General features: G+C 35.6%; 1 protein-coding gene across 1 annotated transcript in view; it reads left to right on the top strand.

Annotated features, from left to right (window-relative positions):
• The window catches only part of LOC106461916 (tubulin-specific chaperone D-like), a 195,197-nt gene that overhangs the window by 140,951 nt on the left and 41,062 nt on the right, over positions 1 to 13,184 (top strand). The window contains exon 12 of the mRNA XM_022389009.1: positions 2,503 to 2,664. Coding sequence (XP_022244717.1) covers positions 2,503 to 2,664 — 162 coding nt within the window. The remainder of the gene's footprint in view (positions 1 to 2,502; positions 2,665 to 13,184) is intronic.

Here is a 13,184-nt window from a genome sequence, read left to right on the forward strand (position 1 = left end):
GCTTTTCTATAAGCCTTAGAAAACTTGCTTCTGGAAAAACTGCATTGGATGTACGTGACTTTTATGATTTTTATATAGTAGCTTAAGTCATGCTGCATTGTATAACTATTTATATTGATCATTATATTGAAAAATTAGCTGAAAATAGATATATTTTTTAGAAAAGAAGTTGATCTACGATTGTTAGGGTTAGGAGCTATCGAGTGGCGAGTGCAAGGTCTTTACATAAATTAGGCTTAGCACTCTGAACTGAAAGAATTTGTGATTTTCTATATTCTTTTGCATTTAAATTTGTAGTTTTAAGTTCAATAATTTAGCATAATTTTATATTTAGTTAATAATAATAATAAAATGATTCAGTATTTAGAATGATAAACTTGTGTGATTTGTACGTAATACTACTAGTACCAGTACCACATATGAATTTTATATTTTTCCTTCTTACAATCTTTGCTTTGTAGTAAGATCCACACTTCTGTTGTTGTTGCTTTAGAATTAAAACAGGCTAACTGATATATATAAAGTTTATTTTGTTATATTGCAAATGGTTTAAAACTCAGTGTACAAGTGACAATAATAAAAATCCATATGTTGGTTGTCAAACGGACTAAATATATTCGTCTCAATAATACACGAGAAGCTATGACATTCTCACAGTTGGGGTTTCAATACACTGAAGAGCTTAAGTTTCGAATTCCAACATAAATCTTGCCTATAATGAGAGGAATGTGACCAGGACTACTCTTTTAAGTGCTGTAAAGTAATTTTCTTTGTAATTTTATGGTGTCTGTATCGTTTGGTAATCTCTTCTAACAAGATGTATCAAGTAACTAGGGTCAGGCGGTGTTATTCGAACCACTTGTACTGTAAACTGTTATATACATTCGCTAGTAGTGGCAATTAGTTTTATGCGTATGATGAAACAACATACACGGACATATGTTGAAATAAACTTGTTTGAAAGTTCAAAGAAATGATATTCAAGTCCAGAAAAGCTTTCTTACTATCATATCTACAGTAATGTTGAAATGCACCTGCACTGGACTGAATGAGAGTGACCACCAACAGCCATGATAGTTTACGGCAAATGTACAAAGTTCGCGATGCTAACCTCACGATTTATTTGGCACAGTAAACAAAAGTATGGCTGCAATGAAACATACACATAAACCTAAAATAATTATACATTTATGAAACAAAATTAAAATGTTTTTTATGTACATATATAAACATGAAATCCTAGTTAAAAATAAAAATACTCATTTATTGTTTAGGCTTATTTACAAATACTATTTTTGGGTCTTGTATATTACTTGAAACCATAAGGAGAGTATGCGATTATTAAAAAAATTAAAAATAGATAAAATTTGCATTTTATGGGTGATACAATTTTTTGGGATTTCAAAAAAATGTACTAAAACATAAAAAGTAATAAGTTCAAATCTGAAACAAATATAAATATCATAATCATTTCTTATAAATACCATTTCCTTATGTAATATTCCAAGATATTAAAGATCATAATGCAAATAAATAAAGTTATCAAAAGTAACAGGTTTTATGTTTCTTAAACTACATGCATTTATGAAAGTTCTTATGAAGTTTCAAGCAGTTTCATCCACTAGTTTTATTGTTGGAATGAAATATAGCAAGGCTTGCATTGGCTACTCAGAAAGTTAATAGCCAGTGGTCAACGGGTTAAACCATTCATTCATTCAGGCCACACACACATACACATGTGAATATTCCAGTTCACATTGTAGGACCAGTGGCACCTTACTTCAGATACATTGTTCTCAGGTGTGTGCCTTCTCTCTCTCTTCTTCTCAAGGATATGTTTTGATGCCTCAACTGTGCCAACACTATAGTGGGCATTCTTTTGCTATCCCACCTGCATCTCCATCTCTTTACTGTTGCTCCTCTGTCTGCCTTGAGGGGGTGAGATTCATGAGATTCATCAACTATTTTACTCGTGTGTTTCATTTTTACCAACCCTTGGACAGAATCCTTCAAGCTTGTGGTTGAATCTGCACACATTCCTCTCCCATTATCTTTATCATCTGGCTGTTTTGTCTCCTGCAGGATTTTTACTCTCTCAGGCTGCTGTTATTGGATGAAACTACATACTATTTTTGAGAATGGTAAATTAATTTTCTTTTTCAGCACCTTTTTCTATCAAATAGAATCCATTGGTATGGATGGGAGTTACTGCATAAAGGGGTTGTGTCATCCTCCTGTTAGTGGAGGGCTATCATCGCATGATGCTGTCATCATACACTAGTGTAGTTCAAGTTAAACATATAATTTTTAAGTGGGAGTTTAACCAAGGCTAATGACATGCAAATCACATAAGTAGATGTGTAAGGGAACAAAATATTCTGTGTATGAAGATATCTATTGGAAATAAGTTTTCAGGTAAGGAAAATGCTAACATTCTGCAGATGAGCATATTTTGTTGCATGTTCTAAAGTTCACTTACTTCTTTCTTTGAAATTACATTAGGTGCTGAACTTATCACAGAGATTCAAAACATCCCAGTCATTCTAACAGAAAAAAAGTTGTTTCGTGGAATAGGTGGAGAATTGATGCGCCATGCTGTTTGTGTACTAATTGAAAAATCATCACTTGCTGCTCTTCCTTTTCATGAATTGTGGGATATAATAGGTAAGAGTTTAAATAATTAGAGGTTTTTTTTTTATGACACTGCTACTGTTGCAGTGCTACATGTAAACAGTTTGTGATTTGGACCTATATACTTTTCAAATATTGATGTGTTTCCATAAGATGGGTGATTCATACAATTACATACATCAAAACATAGTTCTTTATTTCATAAATTTGTTGAAGAAGGATTTCAAAACCATTACTTTCACTGCCATGTTTTAATTTTGACCATCTACCCATCTGTCTCAATAATGGCTTAAAATAGTAGTTCTGACAACTAGATCATATCAATACTTTTTACCATGTGAGAACACCCTTGTTTTCACTTTGCTTGAGCCATGTGATTTTGATTAGAGTACATTACTAATCATTCTTTTGGAGATCCTTATACACCAATGCCTTTTGATTTAGGACTGCTTCACCCAGTTCTAACTTTCATCTGAACCATAAACATTTTTAATGTTTTTGGTATACCTATCTAAAATATATGATGGTGATATAAAACCTACAAGTTGAAACATTTTTGTCAGGATAAATCCACAAATGAAACATTGTGTGATAATTATTTTGCTTCAAATCCTTTCAATTTTGAAAGACAATTTCAAATATTATAAAAATATACTTGGTTATTAAATATGCAGTGAATTATTGTGTTTGATCCAGATTTTTAAAATGTAACAAACAATTCATTATATGCACTGAAGTATAAATGTCCTCCTGTAGCTCAACTGAAAATATATTTTACATGGTTTAAAACATTTTATTTCAAGAATAAAAGATACAAATTTTTAAAACTTATATTAATCAGAGCTTCTTATATAAAGTATTATCTTTTATTACATAAATGTGTTCGTTTCTCTTAACATTTTTGCTACGGGAATCTTTTTCTACACGTGTCACAAGATTTAAGTGAATTACATTTAAAATTTAAACTACTTTATTATCATGGTATACAAATAACCTTGACATCAAACATAGCTCCAAATTTTAATAGTTTATAAAGTTTAAGCTCTTATTTTCATAAGGTAATATTAAAAAGAAATCATGAATTTTCCCTAATATGAAAATTGTGACATTTTCTCTCTAGGCATCCCCTCTTCTCTAATTTATTTACCCCCCTCCAAGAAGTACTAAATTTAATGTAAATTACTTATTATAATGTTGTCATTGCACAGGCAAAGCCAATTTTTATAGCCTTCAATCTCATTTTGTTACAGAGCCATCAAATAGAAAATAAGACCCCTCTTGCCATTGCCACTTGTCATATCCTCTCTTTCAGAAATTGCCAACAGTTCTCTCTGATGTTTTTATATTATTTATAACATAGCCAATAGAAAACAAAGGTTTTATTCTATCAAATGATGCCATATATTGCATTGCTTTCTGTATAGAGAATTGTCTATTTCACTTACAGTTCAAAATTTACTCCCATGGGAAACACATCAAGAAGCTTTTGAATTTTTAAAGGCTCTAATTGCATAGTTATAAAACAGAAAAATTGTGATAGTTATGGGACATTGTCTGATTTTGCATGTTATTGTTCTGTGTTCTTTGGTACATTATTTAATTAAATAAAAAATTCAATGCAGTAGATCATTAGTGTAAAAAAAAGTAGGGTTAAGTGACATCGAAAGTTGACAACAAATAAAAGAAGGCCCAGGAAAGTACTTTACTTCATGTTTTTCATGTGTATTCTTTATTTATCATTATAAAAGTAACTAAAATGTAAAAATTAGTAACTTGTTAGGTAAAATAAAGAATAATAATAACAAGTTGAAAAAAGACTTTTAAAAAAATTGAAAGTGTAAGAATGGGTGCACCAAAAAGTGAGAAATCAAGGTAGGAATGGGCATGATTTAATAAAACTTCCTCTGTACAACCTCACAAGAGAGTATGTCCAACATCATATCCATGCCTACTTCGATTATTTTTTCTATTCTATATACAGTAAGCCAGGTGGACTAAACTTATCAAACTTAGTTATTCTTATTGTACAATGACTAGAGGTTTCTGTGAATTAAATTATTTGAGGCAATACATGTACTGTAAAGTCTGTTTATATGACACCAGAAGACACAGATATTTCTGTGGACCCATAACTTGTAGGGTTTTTTTTCTTTACAACTTGTCCCTCATTTCGCGATTGCACTAGAAGGCAACATGATTTTGTACATTAGTCATATAGGTGAATTAAAATACAAAGATAGAAATCTTAAGAGGTTTCTGTGTATTGACATCGTGGATTCGTTATTGTCTATACAAAAGTAGAAGAATCATAGACATACTTTTGTATGTACACATAAGTTGTATAGTATCATGAACACAGAAACAAACATGATGTAGGTATGGACCAGATGTTGGACACGCCCCCTCGTGAAGTTGTACTGAGGAAGTTTTATTACACCAAGACCATTCCTAAACTTTCTTTTTTTTTTTCCACTTCTTCCTGCACTTTTTTCATAAAAGTGACATGATCTTCTGCATTATTGATTTGTATTGATATCCTGTATGTATATCATCAGCGTGGGTGTGCACCATAATATTATGTTATGTGCAAATAATGGTGGGTGTATACACGTTGTGAATGTGCATTTGTGCTGTACATTTAGGTGATGTAGTGTGAGTTCTGGTTGTGTGCCTATACTAAGGGTTGATAAATTAGTTAATTAATTTTTTCATTCTAGCACTAGCACATTGTTTCTGTGCTGTTGTTCTACTTATAACTGTGGCAAGTCTGTTTGTTGCACAGCTAGAAGTGTCAAACAATGTCAGTCAGTAAGTGAGATTGAGAAATTTGTTGTTTTGTTAATTTTTCTATTTCCTCTGCTGACTTTCTCGAGTGGTTCTACGACTTGTAATTATGTATATGACTTGTTTATCACCTGAGTGTGTCTCTCAAATATTTTTAAAGATTTATTATGGAATATCTAAAGGTTTTTATGAGTAAATAATTTGTATTGCAGGTATTGTGTATCCACCCCATTCTTACTATAAGTACTACTGTACTTATGATTATAAGAAATTTTCACAAGGTATGCTTGCAAGCAACTCAAGAAAAGCTTGTGCAATATGTAATTCAATAGGGTGATGGTAGCTAAGGGCAATAAAACAATAAAATTTAAGTATAAACAGATGTATACTGTTACAAGTTTAAAACTATTTAGAATAAACAAATGTAAATTTATGTTACAATTTGAAGTCATTCTAGAAAGAAAAAAAAGGGTAATTTAGATTTATTTTGAATTTTGATTATGAGTTTGGGCAAATTGACCAACTGTGTATAGAGTAAGGGTAGATAAAATTTAAAGTTGTACTGAACAAAGTTTGCAATTTATTGAGGAGATCTTACAGATTATGCAAACTAAATTTGAGATTTTTTAGATAAAGAGAAGTATTTTTAATCTTAACATGAAAATCACTTTGCACTTCGTATATTCATGGAGAAATTTTTAATGAAAATACTTTATTAAAAATTATGATTTTTTGTCTACAAATAACTCTTAATGCTTACTGAAAGCTTATGAAATTATGTGAAGATACATAAAACATATTAGAAGTTATAGTATGAAAACAATAAAGGTCAATTTGGGGTCACAAACTCAGCTGATTCAACTGAGCCTGTAACAAGAGAGTCAATCAAACTATAAGATTTTGAGACATGTTCCAGAGTCTGTGATGTGATTTCTTTGACAGGAATTTTTTCCAGTCATCATTAACTCAATCTTCAGGTTTGTTAATTTAATTTTGTCAATATGGAAACGATTAAGGCCTCAATACCATGGGCATACAAAACTACTATTACTACTACTGTAAAAAAAAAAAAATAATATTATCATTATTATTACTTTGCATGAATTCAGTTTCATGGATTTTATTGAATATGATTTCTCATGTTCATGTTTCTGAAACTACCTTAGGTCTAGATTTTCCTATGTAGGCGTTGTCCTGTTTTCTTTAAATGGTGACTGGAATTACTCTGAAACTTATCAGTATTGTACATCTTGTAGTTGTTTTTATCTCACATCCTTCATATTGGACCCAGGACTCGCAGCCTCCACTGTTTATAAATTCTGCTGAAACTTACTTGTCTTTAAAAATCGTTGTCCAGGTCTTTTTACAAACTGCCTTTATTTTTGAGGAGTATCAGATAACACCCATCTTTGGCCTTCACTGCTCTTATAACTCAGGTATTTTACATTTGTTCTTTTATGACAGTTGTTCTGCTGGTTCTCAGCTTAGCTTCTTGAATGAATATGATTTAATCATATTTTTCTCCTCATCTTCCTTCACCTCATTACTGTATATTCTTTTATTCTATTCTTTGCATTGATTCTCAGTTGCCATGCCCTCCCTGAACTTAAGACTTCTCTGTGACCTTATATTTCTCTTTTTATCCAGTACTCCTGTTCTTTGAATCTCATTTCCCAGCTTTGGATTTTATTCTTCTCACATTTTGACTTTCATTTACCATCATTCTTTTGCTTACTCATCTTCTTAATTTGGTGTCCCCTGTACTCTTTCCTTCTGAGACTCTGCATTATTACCCTGGCATTCACTAAAGAGTGTCACTCTAATCTGTTCTTCCTACTGCCCTGTTTTCTTCTTCAGCTATTATCTTACCTTGACACATTCACTGGAGAGTGTCATTCTGAACTGTTCTTCATACTGCCCTGTTTTCTTCTTCAGCTGTTATCTTACCTTGACACATTCACTGGAGAGTGTCACTCTGAACTGTTCTTCACAGTTCACTTGTTTTCTTTGTTTTGAGTTTTATCTTGGGGAACTGCATTTAACACCCTTCCTTCTGTTAACTTTTTGGGGGAAGTTCCTCATCCTGTGGCCTCTTAGTGGCCCCCCCCCCCCCACACACCTCAGAGGCCATCATGGTGATCAGTTGTTTTTGTATAACCCCTCAGCTTTTGTCTTGTGGGAACTTGGATTGTACACTTTATCCACCTGTGAACTCACTTTGCAGGAGACCCTCAGGTTTCATGTTTTTTCTCATGAGCTTTCTTTGTCATTTAAATCTCACATCTCTGTTTTACATTAAATGCTTTTCCACCACTGTATCTCCTAGCCATGTCTGTAGGAGGCATTATCTTCTTCTTTCTTCTCCCTTGGAAATCTGCTCGTTTTGGTTTACTGGTCTAACTTCTAAATCAGTATGAACTCCCACTTAGTATATGATTCATCTGGGATTCTATCACCTCATTTGCTGGGTAGACTCAGCCTTTTCCCTTACATTTCTGAGATATTGATCTTCTGGTTTCCAAGTTCATGTTCTTCTTTTCATCTTTTGCATGTGAGGTTCTGTGTCTTTTGGGGCCTCTTGCATCTTTTGTTTCCACTGCAGTAAATTCTGGCAGATCAGTGGAATATACCATGTGACCCACCTTCTCTCATTGAGATATTGATCTTCTGGTTTTCAGGTTCGTGTTCTTATTTTCATCTTTTGCATGTGAGGTTCTGTGTCTTTTGGAGTCTCTTGCATCTTTTGTTTCCTCTGCAATAGATTCTGGCAGATCAGTGGAATATACCATGTGACCCACCTTCTGTCATTTCTTTACTTCTTACTTTCATTGTGGCTTAAACATTTTCACATGACTCTGACCGTCTATCTTCCTTCACCCCAGTTGGGGTTTATCTCTGAAAACCTTCACATTTAAAGTTTTTGATATTCTGCAGAGCAATCTTTTCACATCAATGTCTTTGAGATGTTGACAGTTCAGTGGACCTGCCATCATCTTTTGTTAGAGCTCTCTGGACATCCTGATATTGTGAAATATGATCTATTTCCCAACTCCACTGTAAATTGATAGGGAGGCACTTGCTTTCAGGAATTCTACATCTTTATTCTCCAGCTACACTTGTGGACTCACAAAAACAACATCCATTTGTTGGCCTTTCATGTTCTAGAATTTGGAGGTGAATCAGCTGTCTTGTCTGGAGTGAATCATTCTGATAGAATGGTCTTTACATCTCCTAGTGTTTTGTGAGTCCTCTTATCAAAGTATTTGTGACTTCTCTTTACATCAAGCTTTAAGTGTTACTTGGTAACATTCCCTGGTGGTATACCCTCTAATCTGGATTGGTCTAGCTTATTTCTGTGTGTCTGTAATTCAGAGCACTCTTTGGCAGATTTTAATTATTGCCTCTCTTTGGCTAGTTCAATCATGATTTCTGCTGCTTCACCTATTAGCAAACCTATTCCCTCTCTCTCTCTTTTTTTCCATTTTGGAATTCCACCTACACTAAGAACCAGACCATTCACAGTTGTTGTGGCCAAGCAGACGGATCTTGTGTTCTCCTCAGGATGCAAATCTAGGATGATTCATCCCTACGCCTTCTTATTTTAGTAGGGATTTCTTGACATATTGCCCAACCACACTACACATATACAGTCTGCCAATCCCTTGAAATATACATGCTTGTTGAGCACCATGCTAGAGTTTCTTTTAACATTCTTTCTTCACAACCACTTGCATTAGGCAGAGTATTCCTGCTTGAGATAGATATGGCCTTCCACCAATTGATGTTCCCACTAGGTTCCTCCTTCTCTCCCTCTAGGGTTATGTATTTTTGGGGTTTTCCCCTTTCTTTTGCTGTGTTCTCAGAAAGGAGTTTATCAATTAAATTTCTTTATCTTCATTAGTCCATTCGCTTTCTTCTCGATGGGGGATTCTAGCTGTCTGTACTGTGGAGAGGTAAGTAGCATTTCTGAAGTTAACATTTTTCTTACCTGAATATGTATTTCAGCTAAATAGTCACAGAACCACCCAACCCTTCTGGTATGTGTCTTTTGTCTCATCAAGAATGAACTTTTGGTATACACAAAGTGCTCAAGAGAGAAATACTGCAATTTTTTTATATTTTGCTCAATTCAAATAAAACTTTGCACAAAGATACCTTACAACAACTACAGAAACAAGCAGAGAGATATGAAATTTATGCCTTTCTGATTTTACAGTGGTAAAAGATCAAAATATTTCACAGAACTAGGGGGTTGTGGGCTGCTATTCCTCTGTACTTTGACCAATATAGATGAGACTAGTTCTGTACCATGACTGATACGATGCATATCTCCTCTCACTTGACATATGAGCCTTTATACCCCTCAGTTTGAGCTGCATGTTTAGCATGCATAGCATATGTGATAACCTTGCACCAGTAGGAGCATGACACATACTTCCAGAGTAGTTTGCTCACTCTGTATTACATTACATGTATCTCACTTTCTTGATTGGCATGCTGAGAGTTGGACGTGTTTCATGCTTGCTTTTGATTTTTCATACATTGTGTGGGCTCATACTTGGTTTCATACATGCACGTATTTTCTTTAAGTTGGTTTGCTTCCGGTTTTTGTTAGTGCTCGTTTCTACGATTTTTTCCAGTGATTATCGCAAATTATAAGTTCATAATTCAATGTAACTACCACCATGGCTCCTGCCATTTGTGGAGACACACTACATCCCATTACTGAAACCATGGGATCGACACTATTTGCTGAGGAGATGCAACCCATAGTTCGTCAGGAGTTAGCTTCTTATATAGGTTGGCACCTCTTCATGCAGATGAGAACATGCAGGAAGACAATGATTTTGACAACATTCTACCTGATCCTTCATTTGCTATGCCATCATTTCAGGCACCTTTGGAAGACGTTTGCTCTTCCACTCACAGGTTTGTCTTATTTTGGATGTTTCTCCTGTTTCCTATGATGCTTTCCCTTTCCTTTTGTGTGAGCTCCGTACCTCTGATTACTCTGGATCCCCCTCATTTCTTCATGGAGTCTTTTCTGTCCATTCGTTGGGTTTTCATTTCAGATCTGTGGATGAATATGTTTGATGTGGTAGATGCATATCTTCATGTGCCCATATCTCCTTCCTTGTGACCTTTTTTTTTTCAGTTCATTCATGAGGGGCGTATGTTCCAGTTCCGGGCTCTTCTGTTCAGACCTTGACTCCTAACATGTTTTGTCAAGTGGTTAGGGCCTTCGCTTAACATCTCCATTCATTTGGACTCTGGACTCAATATTACCTGAATGACTGACTTCTTCTGGCTCCTTCCAAATTGGTATCTTTCACCCGTACTTGTTTCCTCCTCAAAGAAGCACTATGAGTAAGTCGGTTGATCAAGATGGAGAAGTCCATTATTTCGCCTACTCAGCATCTGGTTTATTTGGGGATTTTCTTCAATTCTCATCTCAGTCAAACCCAGCCTTCTTCACTTATTCTTCAGGATATAGAGCTCTTGGTCATCAAGGCTCTGTCCTCTCTTTCTCTGCTGGCTCAAGAGGTTCTATGTCTTTTAAGGATGTGGGCTTCCTTGTAAATGCTCATTCCCCTCGGTAATGCTCACATGTGTTCTCTTCAGTGAGAACTCCACAATCCTTGTAATTTTCTCTCTGATATTTTGGATATTCCATTTGTCTTTCTTGTTTCTGATCCTGCTTGGTGGTTGGACAGAGACAATACTGTGGTTGGTGTTTCTCTTCCACCTTCTCATCTGGATCTGCATCTTTTCACAGAAACTCTCTTATTTGTTGAGGTGCTTCTTTGATGCACAGAAGATTTCTGGAGCTCTTGGCAGTTCGTTGGGCCATGTCTCATTTCCTCCATTTTCTATAGGGGGGGGGGGTATGGTGCATTTAAAACATTTGTACGTCATTAGGCAAAGGAAATCTTATCCAGGTTCCTTTGTTTTCAAATGCTGGAACTCCTATTCTGGGTCCACAAGCACTGGATACAGTTATTAGCTTCTGATATCCCAGGTGCATTAAATCTGGTGGCAAATTGGTTGCCATGCTCCATGGTGTGGTCCCTGGATTCTCAGATTTTCCAGTGGTTGTGCTTTTGTCTGGGTACACCACACATCAGTGCATTTGCCACTCGTCTCAACACCAAACTACTATCATTCTGGTCTTTGGTTCCTCATCCTTAGGCTTTAGGAGTCGATGACTTCAGCCAGGAGTGTAGGGGCCTCCATATTTATGCCTTCCCTTCTCTACATCTCATCCCCAGAGTATCTCCATTATTTTGGTGGCTCTTTACTGGTCAGCTCAACCTTGGTTTCCTTTTCTGGAACCTCTGCAGATATCATCACCTTTGCCCCAACCTATGTCTTCGTCACTCCTTCATCAACCTCATTTGGACATCTTTACTGCCATTCCAACCCTTCAGGTTATCATTGCCATTGGTTTACTTTTCATTGTTGTTCTATCCGGCATGGATTCCTTCCTTCCTGTTTTACCATTCCTCATCTTTCCCAGTTTTTTGCCTGGCTCTTTGATCAGGACCTTTCATTTTTTACTGTTTCTGGCTATAGAGCTTCCTTGTCAAACATGTTTCATTTTAACAGGTTTCTCCAGGTTTTTTCCTCTCCTGTCCTTCCATCTTATTTGTCCATGCTATGTTTTCCTATCCCTGATTGGGATTTCAATGTCATCATTTTTGCACTGTATCATCTTTCCTTAAGACCTACTTACTTCTCCCGCTGATTTGCAGTCAGCATCAGTCCAACCTTTTTGCCAGTGACATTTCCCAGATCCTTTATCATAGTACCTATATTGTGCTCTATGTGGACAATTCCTTTCTTCCCCAACCCTCCACTGACCAGAAAGATTAATCTGTCTTTACTCACAGTCAGATCCTGAGTGCCTTCTGTGTCCTGTGCGAGCTTTACAGTTGCTCATACATATTCCTTTTGTGGTTCCCATTTGTTTCTTCCCTGGAACCCTTCTGTGTCTCATGACCTTTTACCTCTCACCCTTACAGATTGGGTTCATTAGCTTATTTGGTTGGCTTACTACTCTTTCCTTTCCTCTAAAGAATGCCTTCTTTATAGCATCTCTGGAGTGTGGGCTATTCCTCATACTTTTTTCTCTCACTATTTGCACCTTCTAGCTTTATCCTTCTCTGGTGGATATCGTCTCCCTCCAGTGGCAATGCTCTATGATCCGATTTGGCTCCTACTTGGTTAAATGTATTTTTTCCATTATTTTTTTCTTCACTATATATTCGGATTCTGAAAAGTGGCAAGTGTTGCCTGGTCAGGTATCCCTTACTTTAACCTACACCTGCTACCTTTATGGTTGTAACACACACTGTTGAGATGGAGTGTTCCACAAGATCTCTAGGGGCTTACTTAGTGCTATATATATATATTTATATTTCTATGTCATGTTCTATTATGTATTTGACTGACCATGGAATATTATGAGTAAAGCAGAAAGGAATTGCTGCCCATCCGTGTCATTCTCTTGATTGAATAAATCAGGAGCAGTCTGCTTTTCAAAGTAAGGTTTCACATTCACCCATTGCACTTTCTCTGGTGTCTCATTCCTCCCATTGCCCTTTGACCTCTTCCTTCTTCAGGTGGAGTTTGGCAGTCCTTGCCATTTTTCAGTTCCTAGCTGCTGGGGTGGTGGATCATGAAAGCTTCCTTTGGAGTGTAGCATACAAGTCTTTGTTTCATATATCTATACTCTATTGAGAAGAAGGTAAAGCTGGGTACACTTACTC

Source organism: Limulus polyphemus, unplaced genomic scaffold (assembly GCF_000517525.1).
Source record: "Limulus polyphemus unplaced genomic scaffold, Limulus_polyphemus-2.1.2 Scaffold1058, whole genome shotgun sequence".
Lineage (NCBI taxonomy): Eukaryota > Metazoa > Arthropoda > Merostomata > Xiphosura > Limulidae > Limulus > Limulus polyphemus.